Source organism: Solea senegalensis, linkage group LG1, assembly GCF_019176455.1.
Source record: "Solea senegalensis isolate Sse05_10M linkage group LG1, IFAPA_SoseM_1, whole genome shotgun sequence".
NCBI classification, from domain to species: domain Eukaryota; kingdom Metazoa; phylum Chordata; class Actinopteri; order Pleuronectiformes; family Soleidae; genus Solea; species Solea senegalensis.
This window is the reverse complement of record NC_058021.1, coordinates 13,289,185-13,313,470: the sequence shown is the minus strand read 5'-3', so window position 1 is coordinate 13,313,470 and position 24,286 is coordinate 13,289,185. Positions and strand designations below refer to the sequence as shown.

Here is a 24,286-nt window from a genome sequence, read left to right as displayed (position 1 = left end):
AAGTGGCTTTCTGCTTTCTTTCTTTTTTCTCAGAATTGCTTAACACAAGAACTGAGTAAATATGCAGTAAATATGGTGATTGCATCAGATCCCATCAAAAGAAGAAAATGTGTGCGACAGGTGTGTGTTGTGTGCTTGGTCGTCAGAGATCTCGCCGCACTCTTTATAGCACACCGTAATGCAATAATACTATTTTCCCTGCTCTCAAATAAACTGAGCATTACCACGTATTAAAGTCAGACTTCCCTAAAGGCCCTGCATGTGTCCATCCTCCAGTAAGCGTGGTCTATATTTAGCCCTGAAGGATCTTTGCTCAGCTCAGTCGGTCTAAAAACAGAGATAGAAAAGCCCACACCCATTGTCTGACACAGTGCCCACTGGGGACCAGAAATGCAACATGTGTAGAGAGGAGCTCCTCTCTTGCTCTCATCTACCACAAACCAAATCGCACAAGTGTTCGAGGCCCCTGTCAGCTCTACTCCAATTCTGATTTTACATCCTTCTGAGGCCTAATCCTGACACAGAATTCCTCTCTTTCCTCACAGTGGATAATTGAGTGTGAAGTACAGTTTTGTGGGCCATGAGCCCAAACTCCTGCTTCATGATGGAAGCATATTCCAGCAGACAAAGATACGTGAGTCACATTCCTGACAGGCATCCAACTGTTGGACATTGTTCGCATGATCACTGCAGACTGATCTGATGACATCGAAACAGAAAATATCTAATCATGTCACAATAGCAGTGAAGAAGAGCATAATAGTCTATGTCATGATTTAACTCATCCGCCAAGCCAGTCCAGAAAACACTTTCCTTCTCTTGCCTATGTTACATCCAGCTGCTATATTTACTGTCACCACAGAGCAATCTTTATACACACACACACACAGCAGGTTGCAGCAGGTAAACAGCTGTTCATAGTAGATTTAGGTATTTTAATCTCACCTGCCCCAGGTCCAGGGTAACATTCACTTCACTGTATATCGGCCCTCTGGAGAGAGGAGGGCTCTGCCACCACCGCTCTGTGCCGTCAATGGCGTTGGTCACCGGGTGGGCTTTGTTTGGGTCAATGGAGTAGCAGTGGTCGCAGAACTGACCCTGCATGGTCAAAAACAAACATCAGCAAAAATACAGTAAATGAGCATTTCCTGACAAACCCATGGTCTACTGCAAACACGGTCAAATAAAGCTTAGGAAGAGCTTCACAACTACAGAACCTCTTATTTCTTTTGGAAAACTCCACTACAATGATGTAAAACTATTTCTAGCAGGGACCATATCATTTATTACTGTCATTATTAGCACAATGTTATGTTTGCTTCATTCATGCAAAGGATTGAATTTGGATTTCAGTTTTAGTTTCAGTGCAGATCATGGACTCTGCTGCATCATCAACAACCGTCCACTAAAGGCCTGCAACTCTTTTAAATGACTGTAGATTGTTTTGCGTGACTGAGATTTTCTGTTTTGTGTGATTGTTTATGTTTTGTTTTGTTTTAAATATGTTTTGTCTGACGTCTGCTTGATGACACAACTTCATCAACCCTGGCTATCACTCTTGCATTTACTGATAACATCATAGTACCACAATCACAGGGGAGGACTGGTAGCAGTTCACAAAAAAGATGTTTATTTGGCAGTTTTGCTTCTTTTATACAACTTGTTTTTACACTAAATTGCAAGGTTCTATTTGTGGCCACACAGAGCTACAGACTCTTGGCTTTCATCCAATAATTTGCTGAAGTTATAAACTATTATATGTCAAAATATGACCAAAGGTCTTTTTGTAGGTGATTTCATAACTGCTGAGGAATCTTTTTATGTATGTTCTTTCAAATTCTTCCCCACTTTTAAATAAAGGTTATATCTATTCAGTAAAATACACTGAGTGAACGCGCAGCAGATTACAAATGTGTTCTCTTATTCTCCTTTTGCCGATATTGCGCCGCTCCTACTTCACCTTCTCACCTGTATGTTTTGAGTAGGAAGTCCGATGTTTGGTCCTCCGACGAGCTTACAGTACAAATCATATCTCGGTGTCCCAGCCTCATCCTGTCCGCAGGTTGCTGTGGCAGAGATCCTGGAGCCCACTGCGAGGTTAAAATACGGAGGACTCAAACTGAAGCCATTAAAGGTTCCTTGTCCATTCGCGTCCCTGAAAAGTGCCGTCGACAAAGAAAAGAGTACAGCCAGGAGATGAGCTCCTCTCATCCTCCCTCTCGCCATGTTCCACACTGGAAAACCCTGTAGATGCGGAGAGCAAACCTCCTGTCATCTACACATCTCCATGAAGCGCGCTGCGCGTTTTACGCGCGAGGCTCTCGTCTCCTTCAGTCGAAGCACACATCCGCTTATGTCAAAACAAAAGTTGAAGTTGATCCCGGGTTCTGCTGCTGCTGCTGCTGCTCTTGGAGGTGTGCGCTCTTCTGCGCCCGCATCATGTTAACAACGGCAGCTCTGCCTCTTTTCTCTTCTCTCACTGCGCCGTGCGCTCTCGCCTCGCTGCAGCGATCAGTTGTCGACGCTCTCTGAGCTCGACGTTAACGAGCTCAGGCCAAAGGTCTCCAATCACAAGTGCACACTGCGTCACGGCAGCGCGTCCTCCCTGATCCACAATAATGATACTAGTTATATATTTCATATCAAACGCTATTTTGTCATTCAAATACTCAATTTGTGCTATAATTAAAAAACGAGGTGTGTGTGTGTGTTCTTGTATTTGGGCTTTGTCCCCATATTTTTAAAGGGCCTTCTTGGGGTTAAGACCTGGTTTTAGGGGTAGGGCTATAATTAAGTTTAGGTTAGGTTAAAGGTCAAGGTTACGTACTTAGCTGTGATGGTTAAGGTAAGGATAAGGGGCAAGGGTATTATGTTATGAGTGTACTCACTATGAATGAAGAGCAAACGTGTATGTGTGATGTGTGTCCAGGTATTACTAATATTGTGGGGACCTAAACCTGTTTACACAGTCACATTGTGGGGACTTGTCTTCCTTGTGGGGACATAAAGCAGGTCCCCACAAAGTAAATTATTACATTTTAAGGTGAATATATGTTTTAAGGTTAGGTTGAGGCAGGGTTAGGGTCAGGGTTCGGATTAGGCCAGTAGTAATTATGGTTAAGGTTAGAGTAAATCTCCGGGAAACTAGTGTAAGTCAATGCAATGACCCCCATCCCCCCCATGATGTATGTCGAACATTTGTCAAAATGTTATTTGTTGGCATTTTATGCATCATATTGTACATTTTGTATTGATGCTCTTTAACTTAGATTTCATGAAAGTTCACTGTTTGGATCTACTTAAGGTACTGGAGGCAGATGTGCCCATCACCTACACTTCATTGAACCCATAACAATGATCTTAGCGCGACATCTAGTGGAAATAAATGGTTTTCACACAAGGATTTCCAAACTGAGAAAACTGCCAACAATTGTCTTCCAAATTTGGAATAATCTGGGAATAATAGGTAAAGTTAATATGAAATTATGAAATTTATATGTAGGTCATAAAAATTGCATAAAAATATTCTTGAATTTTTTAATACCAGAATGGTTGAAATTAGAAAGTATGTTGACCAAAATGGACCAAAAAAATAGCTAGACAGCTTCCTACAGAATACACAAATGTTAATTCTGGGATTTTGTTTTTTGCCTTCATAACCCTGAGCAGAATTATTTTGAATTACGTTGCAGTACCTCTCTGCCCCACTAGATGAAGCACTTGTTTATTGCATTTGTACATTTGAATTTCTACAACAAATCTAATTTTATAAAGGAAAAAAAACTGTCAACTGGTTAGAGACTATGAATGAATAAAGGTCAAATTTGAAAGTATGAAACCTTTATTAACAAATTTTATATATCAACAAATATAATATGGATCTGATGCTGCTTTCTCAAAAAAACACAGTAAAATAGGCAATACATTCCGAATCAGCTGTTAGGAAAAAAGAGAAACTCTCACATATTCATCTTGCCTAGCCTTCCTGTCCAAAGTTATTTGTGAATTCTTTCAGTTTGTCCAGATCCTGTTTGTTGACTGTTGGCTTTGTGTTGGCCAGAGACTTCAACATGTCAGACTGAAAAGAGGAAAAAATATGACATGGTAATGAAGTACTGGTTCTAACATACAGAATATTTCTATTATCATCTAGTTTTTTATATATATATTAATACTGACCGTGCATACTACAGGCTCCAATAGTTTGTCACTAGGAACCTCCATCCATGTCATTTTAATAGCATTGGGATCACCACGTGAACATGGAGTCAAAAGGTCCTCTACAATCATAGCAGGGTCATTTCTGGATGGACCTCGTACCTTATTTATAACAAAAAATAAGAAAGGAAACATATATAGCTATAATTAGACATTACACTGACGTACAGAATTAACTGTGATATTAAAGACATACCCGTTTGAAGTGGGTTGCAGACTGGACCTTTCGAACTGGCTGCATCAGAGCGTCTCTGACGATGACACTGATATCTGCTCCTGAATATCCATCAGTCTTCTTGCCCAGAGTGACAAAGTCAGATTCAGTGAGGCTGTTAGGAGTCGATCCCAGGTGGAATTTAAACATGAAGGAGCGTGCGTGCTCCTCAGGCAGAGGGATGTAGATCCTTTTCTCAAATCTGAAAAAATATATATATTATTATTATTATTATTGTTATTATTATTATTATTATTATTATTATTATTATTATTGGTGGACAACTGACAGCACACACTTGAAGGGCCACATGGTTCATAACCACTTTCAAAGAAGAAAAAGACATTAACCTTCTTCTGATGGCTGAGTCTAGGGTCCATGGGATGTTTGTTGCACCGAGTACCAGCACTCCCTCATTGTCATTCCCCACACCTGTAAAGAAAAATATTCTAGGGTAAAATATAGTTATGATGGAAAAAGGTAACAGCAATATTGTACCCTTGGATATCCTTGGAGGGATATTTTTCTTAAAGTTGCCTATATTAATTCCCCTTACCAAGCAATTAGACTATTATTCAACTAAGTTTGCACATTCAAGAATTTGGTCCTGGAGGGTTGCAAACATATAACCAATAAAATCATTGCATAGAGATAAATACACATAATTTATTAATAAGGATTAATTGTGAATTGTATTTCTATTATTCTTCTATAATAAGGGTTAGGGTTAGTATAAAAATGGGATATCTCAGATGATTTTTAAAACAATGTAACATTAAAATGCAGACTGTTAAGTTTGAAAAACTTACATTCAGTAATTACAGGTATTTTAGTATATCAGACTCACCCTGCATCTGAACCAGGAATTCTGTCTTAATACGACGAGCAGGCTCACTCTCGTCCTCATTTCTTGACCCACAAAGGGAGTCAATCTCATCGATGAAGATGATGGACGGTCTTTGCTTCCTGGCAAGGCTGAAAAGATTCTTCACCAATCTGGGAAGTAGAAGGAAAGAAAACTTGCAGGACATGAAATAGAAGAAATAGAAAAAGAAAATTTGCCTAACCCATGCTCACCTTTCACTCTCTCCCAGCCATTTGGAGACAAGGTCAGACGAGGAGATGGAGAAGAATGTTGAGTTGTTTGCCTCTGTGGCCACAGCCTTAGCTAAATAGGACTTTCCTGTACCTGGAGGTCCAAAGAGCAAGATCCCCCTCCATGGAATTCTCTTTCCTGTGATTCAACCACAGATTTAAATTCTGTCTCTGGTGGTTTTGAGTGGAAAAAACATCCATGAACTCCACTGACATAACTATTCCATATAAAACAGATGTCTTTTATCCATCCATTTTCTACCGCTTCATCCTCCACATGAGGGTCGCGGGGGGGGGGGCTGGTGCCAACCCCAGCTGACAAAGGGTGAAAGGTCACCAGTCAATCAGAGGGCCACATAGAGAAAAAGGTAAAGAGGTCCTACTGATGTTGAGTGTAGGTTATATTGCAAAAAATTGAATATATGACTCACAAATGTGTTTGAATAAGTGCATAATGGCTTTAAAATAATAAATAAAGTCTATGTAAATGTGTTTTAGGCAAGGGCACGTTTTACATTTCGAAACAAAAGCTTACTCTACTATATAAACGGGGAAGTATGGCACAAAAATCAGATGCATAATGCAACAAAGAGGAAGAAGGAAACAGCAGAGAGAGTGGAGCGAGTTGTGATGGCGTGTAGTGTGTTGCGCTCTGCAGTCTGACTCTACATCACAAATGTTTAAACACTGAACCTTTAACTAACACTAAATACCTGTGAAAAGGTGCGGGAACTTGATTGGAAGAACAACAGCTTCTTTCAGTGCCTCCTTGGCGCCTTCTAAACCAGCAACATCGTTCCATTTAATGTTTGGATTCTCTATGACAATTGCACCTAAAAAAATTAAATAAAGATGTCTAAACAACACTTTATCGATGATATTATTATTTACAATTCATAAATATGCAAAACTTACATAATATTTATTATTTAACAGCAGAAAATACTACAAACCTGAGAGCTGACTTTGGAGTTTCTTTGATTCATCACTGTCATCATTATTTCTAGACTCACAAACATAACATTATCAAAATCTATACTATTATATATAAATGCCAAGTTAAAAATGCCATGATCAGACCGTAACTTTTTGAAAGGCTTAGCAGGAGGAGCTTTCTTTTTCTTCAGTAGATACTCCTTCAACTTGTCTGCTCTGTCTAAGAATCGAGTATAGCTTCCCTCGAAGGTCTGTTTGGCTTTTTTGCTCTGGACTTCATCTGTGAGAGACAAAAAAAAAAGCAGGCGTGACATAATAATGATTTGTGGCTCAATCTGGCACGATCAATACAAGTTACATTAAAGCAGAAAAATCCTTTACTACCTCCAATAAGGTTGTGTTTTTGTTATATTTGTCAGTCTATCTGTGAGGAGCATAACTCAATTGAACATATTGAATTGATCCGAATGGCAGATTTGCGAGATGGCGGAGTTTCTTGACACTGGCAATCTGAATGTCCCTGGCTGAGGTTTGCACTGCTGTCTGTGCATTCTCTCATTATTCCTACCACAACTATTGCTATGACAATGTACACAATACTTTTTGCTTTCCTCGTTTCTCTCAAACTCTGTAAAGTGACCTTGGGCTTGGGTACCTTGAAAGATTGCATACGTTTTTTTCAGAGTGAATGTGAATATAAGGTAATGACTGACAATGTGATGTTTTATGTCTTATTACATTTCACAACATCGAGGAAGCCCTGAGCAGCATCCTGGTAGAGACGCAGAGCCTTTTCGTAGTTCTTAGCCCTGTCCTCCTTAGCTGCCTGGTGAGCAACCTTGATGGCTTTCTGAAGCAAAAGAGACACAACTTGAGCTACTGTACTGTACGTTGGCAAATGCCCATTCTGGCACTGACAGAGAAAACAAGGTCAATAACAATCATTCAATCACAGATAAAAACTATAAATATAGTTAGAGGTTGACCTGGATTTTCTATGGCTGGTGTCGATCTTTACAAATCGGGGAAGCCAATATATGAGATACTGATTTCTTTTTACAAGAAGGCAAATAAATAATCTTTAGAGCAGTCTTAATCAAGTTTCTAAGAATAAAAATATGTTAAATAAAAAGCCAACCGATGCCAATTATAATCTTTAAAAAAAGGGCAAATGTCAGTCTACCTCTGCATGAGGGTATGAACTTAACCTTATAATAGTAAATAGCTACCTAGTGTCAGAAGTCTGTCGCATGAAACTTGTGCTGCTAATTGGTCGCTCATCGCAAAACATCAAACCTCAGGCTTCAAAGGTTACAGAAGTGAGTGTCTTTTTAGGAGACAACATGTAAATTAGCGGCTAATTTTCAATTTAATACAACTTTATTACCATGTTAACATATTCCTCCACTAGTTATTATCATTTCCGCAAGGCTGTACACTGAGAGTTGTAATGCTGCCCTGTTGTTTAGCTCCAGGGTTAGTCTTCAACTTACCTTTAAATTAGATTTGGTAGCCATGTGGACTGAGGATTTTATCCAGTAGCTGAGACAAATGTCAGTTAAACCAGTAAACAACTCTTCTCTTGTCTGCTTTAGAGTTTCGCCTTTCAAATAGACTGTTAACTATAAAATCATTTCTCCCCCCAAATTGCTTCTGGGTTAGCTCGAGGAGAAAAGTGAGAAGTGATATTGGTCAACACAAAATGCGATGACGTCAAGACAAAGAATATTTAGTCATGCAATGTCATTTATTTAATGTAAACTGCCATGCAATATAAACCATAAAATGTGCATTTCTGGCAGAAATGCAGTAGGGGATTCAAAGCACTCACCACTATGCTTTGATATATGATCAAAGATCAAAAACAGGTGAAGTTCCCCATCGTGGTTGCCACAGCAACAGGTCTCATGCCAATAGTCACAAATGTGATATTATGTACACATTTGTTGTGAATGGTTAGTTATATTTTTAATTGGGTCAGGCAGTTTGTCGTCTTTAAAAAGTGGGTTTCAGAATATAAAGTTTGGGAAACGCTGATTTATATGATGCACAATTATATCTATACAACTAAGTTAAAACTGAATAATAAAAGTTAACTGTTAAGATCTGGGCCACTAGCGTCCTTGATTATGAAACAATGATCTTAGGGCGACCTCTAGTGGAAGAGACAGTCTTCACACAATTAAGTCAAGTAAATATTACTTTTGATCGCCCCACAACAACAGCTATTTGTCTTTTACATGTTAAGCGGTTCTTGTTTGGTGTAGCCATGTCTAGTCTCACAGAGTGTAAACAATCAGACACTCGGTCACAGATAATTATTAAAGGCTCTATTTCTTGCGTTGTCTTAGCAACTTACTCAACAACCGTGACTCACAGACTCAGCAGACTTTCCCCTTGTCCTGGCATCGCTGCCATTCCTCAGACTGGGCCGGCAACTTTCTTAGTTTCTTTTCTGGAACGCTCGTGTCAGTGCTGAGGAGGGAGTGACAAGCAAACAGGAACTGGTTGTGCGGAGACTGGGCTCACACACCACTGAAGAAACGAAACAAGGTTGGTGAGGAGCACGAGCTGTGTTTTTATTTCTCCACATGGACTCAACGAATCTACAGGTAGGTCGAATAAGGAGGTTCGCTGAAACCGGAAACCTGCCTGTTTGTTGATTATTGATGCGGGTGTCACAAGTTTGGTTACGTGTGGGAACAACAACGCAGCGTGTGTATGACCTAATTGTTTGCTGTTCTGATGTTTGCTTTTTTAAGCAGACGTTTGATTAGGATTCAGTCCAAAATTGTGTGCGGATGCAGTCAGAGTCTGCTGTGCTGACGTTGTCTGTGTTGGTATTTGTATGTTTATGTCAACTGAATGTCATCACTGACCTAAAATAGCGATTCACGTCAATCAGAAATCCGATTGACAGGTAAAGTTTACACAGTGTTGCAATGTAAGAACACTGTACAGATATTTCGTTTCTGTACTTAAGTACAATATTCACGTATCTGTACTTTACTTTGTTTGTTATATTTCTCGCAACTTTTACCTTCACTCCAATACATTACCTATTAACTATCTTTCTTAATAAAATCAGAAGAAGAAGAGTTGGTCATTTATGTATTTATATAGAGCTCTTCTAGTCTTGATGAGCTGCTTTACACTATAGTTTTCACCCAGTCACCCATTCATATGCTGCAACATGTGGTTATGAGTGTCTTGCTCAAGGACACATATAGACATGCAGCGCTAGGAATTGAACCCACAACCTTCAGAAAATTACTTTTGATACTTAAGTACAGTAAAGGTTATATACTTTAAGCCTTTTACTTATAATACGTAATATTATAAAAAGTGGCTTCAACTTCTACCAAAATAATTTTCAGGACTTACTCAAGTATTAATACAAGAAGAGTTTACATATTACTAGGAATTTGTTCTGGTCAGTGGTGTACATACATGCATAAGAAGAGAGTCCCCTGATTCAGTGTCAGTGTGTGAAATGATTAATTTACTGTTTGTGTTTTATATGTCATATAAAGCAGGGTTCTCTTGATATTCAATAATAGCAGGTTCCCATCATAATAGGTGGCATTATTCATAATACTGATTCATTACATGCTCTTGCAGAAAGCCATTGCTGTAGCCCAGAAGGCCTCACAGGAGGATCAGGCTGGGAACTATGAGGAGGCCATTCGCTCGTACCAACATGCAGTCAAGTACTTTCTGCATATTGTAAAACGTGGGTCAGAATGTCAACATCTGATCATTTTGATGGTTGTGTGTGTGTGTGTGTGTGTGTGTGTGTGTGTGTGTGAATATTTGTGTGTTTACTAATTTTTGTAGCCTTTTTAGGGCCTTTTCTGGTCTGTAACACTAACATTTTCAGGATCAGTAGTCCTCATAAGGACCAAAGCCTGGTCTAAATTTAGCAGCAAAAAACAAACAAACTAATTTTTGAGAACCTGATTAAAGTTAAGATGGGAAATGTGGATTATGAAATGTGCATTAAAGTTGTAGTGTATAATTTTACATTTGGCTACATTTAAACCATGGTAAAAATGGGTTCACACAATGTAGATGAAGTCTTTTAGTTTGAGACTGTGTGTTTTGTTTTGTGCCTGTGGAGACAATTCTGTGCTGCACACAGAACGAGTGTGTGTGTGTGTGTATGTGTCTGTGAGAGAGAGAGAGAGAGAGTCAGCGTGTTTACATGCATGTAAAAAATCTGACTTTAGTTAGACTAAGACAACAATTTGGTTTTCTTAATGTCATGTAAACACTTTGGGTAACACTTTAGATTAGGGAACACATATTCATCATTAACTAGGTGCTTACTAACATGCATATAAGTAGCATACCAGACCTTTATTAGTAATTATTAAGCACATATTAACACCTTAATCAGGAAAAATCTTAATTCATGTCGTAATAGAGGTAGAATAATGTTAATTCATGTCGTAATAGAGGTAGAATAAGGTGTTAATATGTGCTTAATAATTACAAATAAAGGGCTAGTGTGCTATTTATGCATGCTAGTGAGCACCTAGTTAATAGTGAATATGTGTTCCCTAATCTAATCACTTTGGTCCAACTGAAATTGAGCTAGTCTTAGTCAATCTAACATACCTGGATAATGTGATTCATAGTCAGATTACTCCAGCATGTATACATTTAGTTGGAATGGAGTCAGAATTTCCTCCGCTGGTCTTTGACTCAGAAGTAGAAGGAACCAACATATAAACTGTATAAACATACAGAACCACAGCATGATCCATGTCATCGTCCATCTCGCTGCTTGTTTTTCTGTGACATATAGGTCAAGGAGGAAACTGATGTAATACACACTAACTTATAGTGAGATACAGCGCCACCTGTGAGAGGCCATAGCGAGAAGTTACAGTGTTTTGGTAATTACTCAGAAGTTCACAGAGGCCAGTAGATGTCCAAATGAATGGAAGTCAATGCGGTGTCCTAACAACAGTAGGAAATGTGTGCACAAGCCTTTGTGTGTGTGTGTGTGTGTGATTGTTTATAAAATGTTATTAACTAAAAAAGTGTAACAACAAATGACATGAAATGAATGCTCTTCTTTTCATCATCAGGTGAACCACAGGGTAAAGATGGCAACCAGAAGATCAGAGATAAATGTAAACAGTACCTGGATAGAGTGGAAGAACTTCAGGAGTACCTCGTGAATAAAGAGGTTCTTACAAAATTACACTTTGTTTCAGAAATATACACAGGTCGTCAGACTTGTGGCCCATTATAGGTCTCCTTTAATGGTTAAACCCACTGACTGCACTGTACATATGAGAGGTAAAGGGTATTAGCTATGGATTATGATAACCACATAAGCCACATCAACTGCATCAAAAATAAAAATGGGGCTAAAGTGGTACACATAAGAGTAACCTTTTCCCCTAGTCTGTGCTTTATATGTTTAGAACCAAGATATTTGTTAGGAGTGCTGAGTCAGCATTTGTCATCCAGGACATGCAAGCCCAAATGTAACTTTTTTCTGCTGCTTATAATCTTTGAAATATTTTGCATTTTCTTTAGCATTTCTATCTGAATTAAGGCTAAGAGAGCTAAGGTGAGTCTGCAGGTGGCGTGCCAAAAAAGTGATTGTCCACCAGAAAATGATCGGGCTCAGCTGGAACTGTGTCATTTGTATATCGTCATCACATGCAAATATACAATATTAAAATACAATAAAATATACAATAGTTACATCCGTGGTGATAGCAAGGGTATGTCTTTAGTTGGTATTGTTTATGCATGTGCTTGGAAACTACAGTGATTAAAATATTTTACAGATGTTTTCTTAATAAAGAAATGATCTGGTTTTTCAATTATCTTTATGGCACTGTACTATTTGGCACCTGTTGAAATGCCTGTAAAGGGCTAATGTAAACAGTTGAGATATTCCAGTTGCCAAAAAGTGATATGTGACTCCTCATATTTTTGGTTCAAAAACACTTTGGGGTTTTATTGAGGAGGCTTCTATATTAAAATCGTCGCCCTCTCCGCTCCATAGGTATGTGTAGGGGTTGGGCCGAATCAGTTTCTAGCAGACAAATTATTTTTGGCACACCAAAGGCAAGCCACTTGTACGTCTTGACGTCATCACATTCCGTGTACGCCAGTATCGACTTTTCAATGCGGAAGTTTCCTCCTAGCTCTAACTCGGTAGCGATCAGGAAACGAAAACAAGTCTGAAAAAGCTTGATTTCCCCGTTAAATTTGCACTTGTCGGGCTAAACTTCATAGCAGGAGAAAGAAGAGTTGTTTAGCCGCGGCGGTGTAATATTCCTTTGGATTATTGGACAAAGCGATCGGCCCTTATGGCTACCAACAATAATTTACAGGTAAGTTGAAGAACAAACACGGAGCTAAACACAAGGCGTAAATGCGGTATCAAAGTTGTCCACGTCTTGAAATAAACCGGCAAAATTGCTCTTGTTTGTGTTGACTAAAAGTGTGAGCTACTTGTGTTAGGTAGTGTCCGGTTATGATGCTTCTGGTAGTTTTAAACGTAACGATCGAAGCATTAGCTGCTAATTAGCATGCTAGCTAGCACAGCTAACGTGACATAAATTCCGTATTTAACTTTTCAGTAACTGATCACCAAAAACTAATACTACGACTAGTGCGCAATGTGTATGATTTATTTAGTTACATTACGTGCTGAACGATGGCAGGTGTTTTCTACTGACTAACGTAGAGCCTGCTAATGAGATTACTATTGCTAAGTGAGTGATTTTATATGAATTTTTAAAAACACAGCAACCTCTGATAGAAAGCGGTTATATCAGACTGTTTAGGTGATATGGTTGTGTTTATTTACAATCATTTTTTTTATTATTTAAGTCCTAGACATTCCAGACTCTATTGTTGTGACATTAACTAAACCAGTGCTTGAGTGATGTCATGGCGTTTAATAATATCATTACATAATGAAGTACAGTGCATAAAGGCCATTTGTAAAGCTACTTGACATGACTCATTCTTTTAAATAGACCTTCTTTTCAGGTATTTTCATGTAATGAAGATCAATATTTTGATCTATCTTAATCAGTTAGTTATGACAAATATATGGGCGTTACAAGAGTTTTAAATGTGTAAGTCTAGTGCTTTAATTACCTATTTTGTGTGCTAATATTTTGTTTACATCGATTTAATTCAAAATTTATAAGTGACCATACGCCACTAATAAATGTTTGAGTCAAGCAATGCTGTATATCATTTATTTGTTTGCATATCAAATGGAGGGGGAAAAAAGCACACTAGTCAAACATACTAGTCAAATTAAATTGGCCTTATATACAGGACATCAGCTACCCTAATTATAAATATTGGCATCGGCCATAGGAAAAAATGATATTGGTAAACCTGAGATTGTTATTAATAAAAGTTGATCTATTATGTTATTGACCTTCTAGTGCCAGTGCCAGTCCTGGCACTGGCCAATGTAAAAGTTTCTAAAGTTGTTCTTTCTTTTTTCTTTCAGAAAGCAATTGATCTTGCCAGCAAGGCAGCTCAGGAGGATAAAGCTCAGAACTTTGAGGAGGCTCTGCGTCTCTACCAGGCTGCTGTTCAGTACTTCCTTCATGTGGTGAAATGTAAGACCTAAAACAGCACATTGGCATTACATACAGTATGTTGTTTCTTTCTATCTGATATTCACATGCACTCTAATAATTACAGAGCCTTTATTGACAACATTGATAAGACTCGAAGCCTATTAGGTCCCCAAAATAACGGGCAATAATAATAATAGGAATTTAGACTTGCATTGTGCCTCAATGTGCCCAAAGCTGCTTTATGGAGTTTGAGAAAGCACAACCCTTTAACATGGCCATTCAGTTTCCAACATTGTCAATCCAGTCCTCTCCATGTTAACAATCCTTTTCAACTTAAAAAATCCTGAATGTAGATCAGTCTTCACAATCTAATAATATGACTGACAGACATGGCTAAAATGTAACCTTTTCACCGTTTGTGCTCTTGTTTCTCACAGATGAAGCCCAAGGAGATAAAGCTAAACAAAGCATCCGGGCAAAATGTGCTGAATACTTGGACAGAGCAGAGAAGTTGAAGGAGTATCTAAAGAAGAAAGAGAAAGCTCCTCCTGCTAAGCCGGTCAAAGAGTCACAGTCAGATGATAAAGGGTGTGTTTATGGGTGGGGCAGTGGGGTATGTCTGCTTATGTCATGCCATGCCATTTAAAGCCGGGTGAAAAATCGTCACATTGCCCAACCATGTGTAGGCAATACAAGCAATGTTTAACAATGTTGTGTTTGTGAGTCTAGGAATGAAAGTGATGAAGGTGATGATCCAGAGAAAAAGAAATTCCAAAATCAGCTCTCAGGTTTGTAATATTTTATGCTGTGATAATTATGCTATTAAGTATTCTGTGGGCTTTGCATATTTATGAATTGGAAGTAATAATGTCATTACTACAGCATTGTTTAGACTTCTAAGTAATGCATTTTGTTTTTTTAGGTGCAATTGTCATGGAGAAACCAAATATCAAATGGAGTGATGTTGCTGGTTTAGAAGGAGCCAAGGAAGCCCTGAAAGAAGCTGTTATTCTTCCTATCAAATTCCCCCACCTTTTCACAGGTATTCAATGTTAGTTAATAGGAAGACCACCTCTTTACCTTTTTTCTATAATGCTACATCTTACTTGCCACTTTATGAGGTACACAGGACACCTTATAAAGTGGCAGGAGCTACAGTTCTGTGTTGTGTGTTCAGAGGTCTCCTGTACACCTTGGTTGTGACCAGTAGTTACATGAGTCACTGTTAAGCTTCAGACCAGTGTAACATTCTAGTCTGACCTCTGGCATCATCAATACATTTTTCCATCAGAGACTTGCAGCTCACTGGATATTTTCTCTTTTTTTTTGACAATTTTCTGTAAACCCTAGTGACGGCTGTGTGTTAAAATTCTCACACCAGCCTGTCTGTCACCAACAACCATGCCATGTTTAAAGTCATTTAAATCACATTTCTTTCATTTTGTGATGCTCAGTTGGTGTGAACTCCAGCAGGTTGTCTTGACCATGCCTAAATCTGTGGAGTTGATGATTGTTGTTGATACTGAACTACTATAGACTGAAGTTACATTTGCGCTTCAATAACAGGAAAGAGAACTCCATGGAGGGGGATCTTGCTCTTTGGTCCTCCAGGTACAGGAAAGTCATATCTAGCTAAGGCTGTGGCCACAGAGGCAAACAACTCAACATTCTTCTCTATCTCTTCATCTGACCTTGTCTCCAAATGGCTGGGAGAGAGTGAAAAGTGAGTTATTTCATCAACAATCATTTCAATCCACAAGCATGGGTTAAGTAAAAAAAAAAGAAGAGAAAAAGCTGCATCTAGCAGCACAGTCCTTTTTCTTGTCTTGTAAGTTTTCCTTCTATTTCCCAGATTGGTGAAGAACCTTTTTTCCCTTGCAAGGGAGCACAAGCCTTCCATCATCTTCATCGATGAGATTGACTCTCTTTGTGGCTCAAGAAGTGAGAACGAGAGTGAGGCTGCTCGTCGTATAAAGACAGAATTCCTGGTTCAGATGCAGGGTGAGTGTGAAAATATTAGTAATTGCTGAATGTTGTGACACGGAGTGTGTCACATGGCTTTTTTTGGGAATAGACCCCTTGCCTATTCTTGCCTATAAGACAGACTTTATGTAAAACATAGCAGATGTCCCACAGTGAGTGTGCAGCCAACACGCAGAGCTGCGTGACATACGGCAGATCATTGCTGCCGGTAGTGTAAAATGTTTTAATTTTATTTTTTGTTGTCATCGTACAGGTGTGGGGAATGACAATGAGGGAGTGCTGGTACTCGGTGCAACAAACATCCCATGGACCCTAGACTCAGCCATCAGAAGAAGGTTAATATTTTTTTCTTTATTAAAAGTGGTTATTAACAATGTGGCCCTTCAAGTGTGTGCTGACTGTCCATTAATAATACTTTGTTTCAGATTTGAGAAAAGGATCTACATCCCTCTGCCTGAGGAGCACGCCCGCTCCTTCATGTTCAAACTCCACCTGGGATCGACTCCTAACAGCCTCAATGAATCTGACTTTGTCACTCTGGGCAAGAAGACTGATGGATATTCAGGAGCAGATATCAGTGTCATCGTCAGAGACGCTCTGATGCAGCCAGTTCGAAAGGTCCAGTCTGCAACCCACTTCAAGCGGGTATGTCTTATTATTATGGAGTGAAATATTGTTTTTAGTGTGTGAGTGTTTTACTGTGTGTGTCTGTCTATCTGTCCGTGTTTCCATACTTGCACTTGTCAATATGACCAACAGCTGAAGTCTGCCATCTCTGCCTTGTTCTGTATGTTAGTGTAATGTCTTATTATAGCTACTTTTTTATTTTTGTAAATAAGGTACGAGGTCCATCCAGAAATGACCCCAATATGATCATAGAGGATCTTTTGACTCCATGCTCACCTGGTGATCCCAATGCAATTGAAATGACATGGATGGAGGTTCCTAGCGACAAACTTTTGGAGCCTGTAGTATGCACGGTCAGTATATTAAAATACTAGATGGTAATAGAAATGCATGTTTGAGCCCGTTCTTAAAATACCATCTCGTATGTTTTCCTCTTTTCAGTCTGACATGCTGAGGTCTCTGTCCAACACAAAGCCAACAGTCAACGAACAAGATCTGGACAAACTGAAAAAATTCACAGATGACTTTGGACAGGAAGGCTAGGCAAGATGAATCGGTCAAATTGAACCAAAGCAAAAGAAGTGTGATTGTCTTTACTGTCCTTGTTGTTTTGTTTGTTTCTCTGTTTCGGCCATTCACTAGATTTGGTTGTGTATCATAAATAGGCAAGAATACTCTCTTCTGCCACTCTGATAACCACACTAAAGTTGGAAGGTGTACTTTTATTTGATATTCACCAGTGTCCAAAGAAGATTAAAGGCTTCCCATCTACAACTGTCCTGATTAAAGAATCAATGCCACAGACTCTAGAGGGTTGTTGACTCAAGGCATAAAGGTGTTGATGAGCTGAATACACAGATTATGGAAACCAACTGAACATATACACAGTTACTGCAAATGAGATTTTAAGTGAGGAATCGCTATTTCATACTTAATATTTAGTCAATACATCTCACCAGACTAATTACCCCTTATATATTCTCTCTTGTAGTAAGAAAAACAAGCATTTTATTGTGTATACTGTACTTTGGAATATATATACCTTGGAGTGGGGATGTGAACTGGGGAAGCGATCGTTCACAGGGTTTGTGTTGGTGAAATGTCATTATCACAAGGTGGCAGACAGCAGAGTTTGACAGAGATACTCAGCATTAGCCCCAGTGGCAATTTTGGTTTAATGGATCACGAATCGTGCCGTATCAGAATTATGTTACCTTTTTATTTTTTGAAGGACTTGTTTGCTTTGTCACTCAGCTCATGTTTATTCTCACAACACACCAACCCACAGCCTAATTATTCTTCATAGACACTGCAAAAAAAACAACTAAGCCTTACACTAAAAAATATTACACAGCAAAATTTGGTCAAACACGCTTGATTTGTTGAAGCTGGACACAGGTGGTTCAGGTGAAAGAAAACCACAAACTTGTACACTTAACATTGGAATGCATCTCCCTGCGTGGAGTATATGTAGCCATAAGTGTCGGTGTGTACCATGTGCCTTCCAGAAATGCAGCAAAATCCTTTTTTGTATAGGTTTATTTCTAAATTGTCAAACTGCATAAATGAGTGATTTGTCATTACAACTAAGTAGAATACTTGCACATTTCATTTAAGCTCTTTTAGAGATTGTACTTATTAAGCGCTGAAGGTGTGCAAGCTGTCACTTCTGAGTTTTGATGGGAAATGTCTTTTATCTTACTGTAAATGTCTATACACGTATCCAACTCTTCAGCCTTTATTTTATGAAGAGGTCAACCCATGCATACGATTTTCTGTTTTTCATTTCCAACATGTAAATAAAGGTTATAGCTATATCAGGAACAGCTGTTTACTTTTTGTAAGGGAAAAACAACAACTTGTTATTTCATATTTAAGTAGTGGTGTGGGTTTGTTAATAAAGGTTTCACACTTTAATTTTATACTTATTTACATTATCTTACCAATTGAAAAACTTGTTTTTTAATTTTTATTTATTAACTTGATTGTAGAAGGTACCAAACAAGTGCTTCTCTAGTGGAACACAGGTAAAACAATGAAATAACTAAGGCTATTAATGCAAAATGAATCTGCTAAGGGTTGTGAAGGCGTTAAACAAATCCAATATATAAAAACAAAAAAAAACTCAGGGGAAAAACTAAAATGCATAAATTCATTTTGAAAGGATCCTTGTATAACAGTTATGTCGACCAGCAGCTCCTGTGTCCCTGCAAGCTAAAAATGCTGACTTCTCTGTGGACTTTGGCACAGAAGATTGGGCAGTTTACAACATTCATTTTCCAGTCAGAAAATGCAGTCCAAAAGTGAGATAAAGCAGCAAACACATAAGCTATTGAAGACTTGTCAGGTGAGACTTCAGTCAAGCTAACCCACGATAATTCTACATGCAATGGTAATGTGCAGAAGACAAACAGGATGAAAAAAATGGGGATTTAAATAAAACCAAACCCATGTATTACATTTTCAGTTTATCAAAGAAAGTGATGTCTGTTAAGTTTTTAAGAAATGTGAATGAAAAGGCAGCTCTATTGTAATGCTACTGTAAAATAATTTTAAAGGGAGCACCTAAGTGGATTCTTGTTCATGTCAAGTTTCAAGCTATTTTACTATATGGAGATTAATATTCCTTAGTGTATAAAACTACTGTTTTTATAGTTAATTGACACAACTTTGAGGGTCATCGACTTGAAACCGCCCTGACACGGATACGGCGAATGAGAAAGCAGTGCGTTGCATTGTGGAAGTTGTAGTTCATACCCAGACAACGTGAGGGCGTAATAGTAGAGCCAGTTTCCTGCTGAGGACTACAAGTACCGTGTGCAACCACACATCCTCCGTACACAGTGCACAGTTGTATTTGTTTTGGTTTATGCAGACTGCGTTTTTGTCACGGGGGCCAAGGTCCATCCCGGTACTTTAGCTTCGAACCCCACTGTCCACGTCTTTGACCCAGCGCCAGGCCCACCATCAATCCCTCCTCCGACTTTTGCATCTCCCCACCCCCTTTTCCAGGGCCGCCACCTGCTTTTAGCACCGTTATCGCACGGTTGAAGCTGGCCTGCTAGTTAGCAAATAAGCTAACGACTGCCAGATTTCACCCATGTCCTCTGAGGAAGGGTTGATCTCCACGATCGCGGATTGGCTTTTCATAAATTCCTGGTGGCTCCTTCTGCCGTTCATCATGCTTCTGGTGGTCGCTGCCTTCATTGTTGCCTTTGTGTTGCTGTTATACATGATATCGCCTCTCATCAGCCCCAAACCCCTGAAACTGAACGGGGCCCACGTCGTGGTAAGTACACCGGAGAGCTAGCATCTCTCTGCCCGGTAGCTAACATCCACTCCACAGTGAGGTAACTCAGAAGCTACCTTTATACTAAAAAACACCACAGTTAATGCTCTGTATGCCTGCTGGGGATATTTGGCCATCATAACATTTAATAGCTTGTCTACAAATATGACGTCATTTGTCCCAGTAAACAGTTGTAGATATGTTTTCCTCCTCACTGTATCTTCTGTGCCTGCCACAGCACTTTTTCACGCCCCTTTCCACAGTGAGGGGTGTATTGTATATTATGCAAATATCTTAATAAAAAAAATACAATTGTCTCTTATATTTTAGTTTTATTTAATTGGTTATTCTAATATTCTTTTTAGTATTTGTGTTCTTTTTATTGGTCATTCTGCTCATATTTGTTTCTACATCTGACTGTTTGCTGCTATAACAAGTGAATTTCTCCACTGTGTGTTTGAGAAAGTTAAATTTAATCTAACCAAGCAACTAATATTAGAAGTGACCATCGAGGGCAGGAAGAATGTCACTTTGGGTATCTGATATTTTAATTAAAGAGGAAGAATTAAATTACAGATATTTCAATGACCATCCAGACTAGATGAAGTTGACACATTAGTAGCTACTTACTGTTTTAAACAAAAATTAAAAATTCATAGTGCATAATGAACCACAGTGACCTAACCACTCAGAGTGAAGTGGTTAGTGATTGCACTGGGGAATATTGTGTGTAATGGATCTGCGTATATATGCAGTATGCAATAACGTTTAATATAGCGTTGATTATATGACTTGTGATTATATGTGGCCTACACAGACACTGGAAAAAAAGCCATTCATAATTTCCATGTCAATAAAATGTATAATGTATTTACTCCACAATTTATCCAAGAGCATTTAAAAAACATTTAAAGGGCAATATCTTTTTTATCTCTGTTAAGGTGCATGATAAGAAGTACAGCTTTTCTTGCTACACCACCCTAAATGTTGATTTCATTAGTCAACTAGTCAATTAGTACTTTTTTTAACTTTTAGGTGACAGGAGGCTCAAGTGGGATTGGGAAATGCATTGCAATGGAGTGTTACAGGCAAGGAGCATTCATCACGTTGGTGGCACGAGATGAGGTGAGCATAAAACTCGTTAAACCCAGTCATTCCTCTGTGCCTGCATTTGTCATAATCCATTAGTTGTCATAGCCAAATCATTGATGTCAAACCTGGTGAGATTAATTCTCCAGGTAAACGGGTTCTATATCAAGTTAGGGATCTGCTCAACGCCTTTGCTTGGTGTGCTTTATTTTTAATTTAGCAAGTTAAATGTGTACTTTTTTCCCCTTCAGGCTAAATTACTTCAAGCAAAGAAAGAGGTGGAGAAATTTGCCATCAATGACAAGCAGGTTTGGATTTAGTGTGTTATCATTTTTTATTAAAAAGAAAGACAGTTAAAATGTTTGTAAAGGATAATGCCGGTTTGTATTAAATCCCAAAAGATCATGTAACATTTTCTGTGTTCAGGTGGTGCTCTGCATATCGGTGGATGTCTCCAGTGATTATAATCAAGTGGAAAGTGTGATAAAACAGGTAATGTTACCCTCTCCATCACAGTGGAACATCTCAGACTCATTCAATAATGCAGGGCTGAAGGGCTGAGGTGGAGTTTTTCCTTTCATGCAGGCTCAAGAGAAGCTGGGACCTGTTGATATGCTCGTGAACTGTGCTGGAACGTCCATTTCTGGCAAGTTTGACGAAATGGAGGTGGACCGCTTTAAAGTAAGTGCCTATGCGTAACACCAAGGCCACTCCGGTTATAAATACAATAAAATCTTGCTTTAGATCGACGTAATGAATGAAGACCACAGATAAGTCTTTTTATGTTTTTATACGTGAAGAGAACATTAGATTGTTGTTTCACATAATTGCATGAGCGCTGTGGACATTAGCATTATATTATGTGAGAACTTTGGCCATTTTTCCAAAAGAAACTGATGGAGGTGAACTACCTGGGCAGCGTTTACCCGACACGGGCTGTCATCACCACCATGAAGGAACGAAGAATGGGCCGCATCATGTTTGTGTCCTCCCAGGCAGGTCAGATCGGCCTGTTTGGATATACAGCTTACTCCCCATCCAAGTTTGCCCTGCGTGGCTTAGCAGAGTCGCTTCAGATGGAGGTGAGATTTAGCACATTTTCATGTGCCGATCCTGGAAATTCACTGAATTTACACACATTTAGTTAAAGTTACTTTGCATTATGTGTCTGATAGTTTGTGACTGCAGTTTATTTTTTTTTGTTATCATTAAGGTCAAAAGCTAGCACATAATTGAGAGTGTTACTGTTCTTCTGCTCCAGATAAAGCCCTACAATATCTATGTGACTGTGGCATACCCACCTGACACTGACACTCCAGGACTGACTGAGGAAAATAAGACAAAGGTGAATAACTCTTCCACACAATAATCAGCAACAGCGTTGTCTTTCAATTTCCCACATGTAACATCTCCCTTGTTTTTCTGTTCTCTCAAAGCCTCTAGAGACCAAATTAATCTCTGAGACGTCCGGCGTGTGTCAACCAGACCAAGTAGCCAAAATTATTGTGCGAGATGCAGTGGTAAGCAATGCAGTTCAATCACCACTCTTTTTTTCTTTTTGGGTTTTTTTGCCGTATATTTATTGGAAACATTTTTGTGTATCTGTTGTATTTTTCAAATGAAAGTGTGGCTTTTTTGGCCAAAGCATATACTGTGAAACAGGTGTTACTACAGAATCATACTAATGAAAGGAAGAATGAATAAATCAAAGATGCCTTCCATTGCGTTATAAAAGTCACCTCCTTAAAAGGAAAGCTTAATAATATTTGTTTCAACCAGCATGCAACAGTTGAAGTGTGTTTCCAGAATAATGAAATAGCTGTTATAACATGTAGGAGACCCATTATTATGCTTTCTTTCCTAGTGTAGAGGCCAATAATAAAGTAAATAAAGATATTCTAGCCTGCTTGTTCAATTAAACAATCAAGTAAATACTTTTTCTTTGCTTTTTCAGCAGGGGAATTTCAACAGCTCAGTCGGACCTGATGGTTACATGCTGTCAGCCCTCACTTGTGGGATGTCACCCGTCACCTCGATCACAGAAGGTCTCCAGCAGGTACAAGAGCACGAGTCATACTGTGAGTGGGAATTAAGTGTGAGCTACACTTTCTAACCTCAGTTTATCTTCTGTTCAGATCGTTACGATGGGATTATTCAGGACCATCGCCCTCTTCTACCTGGGGAGTTTCGATAGCATTGTGCGCCGCTGCATGATTCAGAGGGAGCAGTTAAAAGCAGCCGACAAGAGGGAGTAGCGGCAGCCTTACCTTCGTCAAAAGCCCAGTTCCCATCCTCCTCCTGGTTCTCCTCCACAGCCCCTGTCCCTTCCCTTCATCCAGCTGTACAAGTGCACAACCGTAGGTGGGAAATAGGCCAAGCTTTGAGTGCATACCTGATGGGATGAAAGAAAATGGTAGATGATTACTCTTTGCTTGCCCTCTGTAGACTTCACAGCCATTTCAAATTGTCTTCTCAGAGCATTCCAGTGACTTTTCAGTTTTTGTGTCCACCTGCTTCTTTTGTCGGAGCAGCCTTACATCTTGTGGAATGAGGGCAGACTAAACATCCCACAGCCTGTTCTTTGAAGTAGGTAGACTTTGTGACCAACCTAAATATTTGATATCAGGCCACCCTGCCTCGTCTCGCACAGTGTTAATCTTCCCCTCGCCGAGAGGAAAAGCAGCAGCAGCAGCAGCAGCAGCAGCAGCAGCAGCGTCTCACCATTTGTGCCAAATATGGCTTGAAAATCCCTCCCACCACGGGTTATAGTGGAAATCAGAATGGTAACATTCACCTTTTGCCATAATTGTTGCATGTTATTACAAACTGGAAGAATTGTTTCTGTCTTTACTAGAATCTCTCTCTCTCCTTCTTGACCCTCATTCTTTTTTGTACCGCAAGTCTTTGCAGGCGAAGCACCTTCCTTTTCCACTGAATAACCTCTGTGTTTGAAACCAGTTATGACCCGTAGCGTTTTGTGTCTGCTGTGGGGTGTTTTGCTTTTGTGCTCTGCATCTGAACCAAACCGTACTCTTCACTGATATCAGAGAGCAAGAGGGGATGTGATGTTGCTTTCTTTTTTTTTTTAAATCAATGCAAAAATATACAGTACTCTCCAAAAGAAAAAAATATTTTCAAGAATTTTACACAGTTTTGGGTGAATAATTTGCGTGATGGTGTGTGTTTATTTGCTGTGACTGAGCCACCGCCCCCCCACCCCAGGGAGAGAAAAGCCATTAAATTTTATTGTCTCGGGAA

The 24,286-nt window shown here is 39.1% G+C and overlaps 4 protein-coding genes across 7 annotated transcripts in view; 2 read left to right on the top strand and 2 right to left on the bottom strand.

The window, feature by feature from the left end:
- LOC122767258 (laminin subunit alpha-3-like) overlaps positions 1-2,519 on the bottom strand; it is a 56,582-nt gene extending 54,063 nt beyond the window's left edge. Inside the window, exons 1-2 of one of the 3 annotated variants that reach the window (XM_044022701.1) lie at positions 1,969-2,519; positions 946-1,098 (exon numbers count right to left, since the gene is read on the bottom strand). In XM_044022701.1, the coding sequence (XP_043878636.1) occupies positions 946-1,098; positions 1,969-2,226 (411 nt within the window). In that variant the 5' untranslated portion in view covers positions 2,227-2,519. The remainder of the gene's footprint in view (positions 1-945; positions 1,099-1,968) is intronic. The other 2 variants (XM_044022684.1, XM_044022692.1) reach the window with 2 other exon arrangements.
- A 1,310-nt stretch (positions 2,520-3,829) lies between these two features.
- Positions 3,830-8,900, bottom strand: LOC122782226 (vacuolar protein sorting-associated protein 4B-like; the record flags this gene model as incomplete). The annotated part of the gene is made up of 11 exons (XM_044046509.1): positions 3,830-4,078; positions 4,180-4,320; positions 4,415-4,634; positions 4,783-4,864; positions 5,280-5,428; positions 5,510-5,666; positions 6,241-6,360; positions 6,481-6,530; positions 6,614-6,743; positions 7,202-7,313; positions 8,841-8,900. Coding segments are annotated over 11 exons (1,323 nt in total), but the record flags the coding sequence as incomplete, so codon positions are not given.
- vps4b (vacuolar protein sorting 4 homolog B) lies at positions 8,781-18,467 on the top strand. Of its 2 annotated transcripts, XM_044033576.1 has the most exons (13): positions 8,781-9,075; positions 10,085-10,196; positions 11,560-11,660; positions 13,968-14,079; positions 14,478-14,628; positions 14,770-14,828; positions 14,963-15,082; positions 15,607-15,763; positions 15,893-16,041; positions 16,277-16,358; positions 16,449-16,668; positions 16,863-17,003; positions 17,092-18,467. In XM_044033576.1, exons 1-13 carry the CDS (start codon positions 9,055-9,057, stop codon positions 17,191-17,193), a joined length of 1,527 nt encoding a protein of 508 aa, XP_043889511.1. In that variant the 5' UTR covers positions 8,781-9,054; the 3' UTR covers positions 17,194-18,467. The 2 variants fall into 2 exon arrangements, with proteins under 2 accessions (XP_043889511.1, XP_043889521.1); XM_044033586.1 differs by lacking the exons at positions 8,781-9,075; positions 10,085-10,196; positions 11,560-11,660 and adding an exon at positions 12,594-12,825.
- Positions 18,468-19,506: 1,039 nt separating this feature from the next.
- Positions 19,507-24,286, top strand: kdsr (3-ketodihydrosphingosine reductase). Its single transcript, XM_044019304.1, has 10 exons — positions 19,507-19,939; positions 20,975-21,064; positions 21,280-21,336; positions 21,455-21,520; positions 21,614-21,709; positions 21,919-22,110; positions 22,290-22,373; positions 22,465-22,548; positions 22,983-23,084; positions 23,164-24,286. Exons 1-10 carry the CDS (start codon positions 19,751-19,753, stop codon positions 23,281-23,283), a joined length of 1,080 nt encoding a protein of 359 aa, XP_043875239.1. The 5' UTR covers positions 19,507-19,750; the 3' UTR covers positions 23,284-24,286.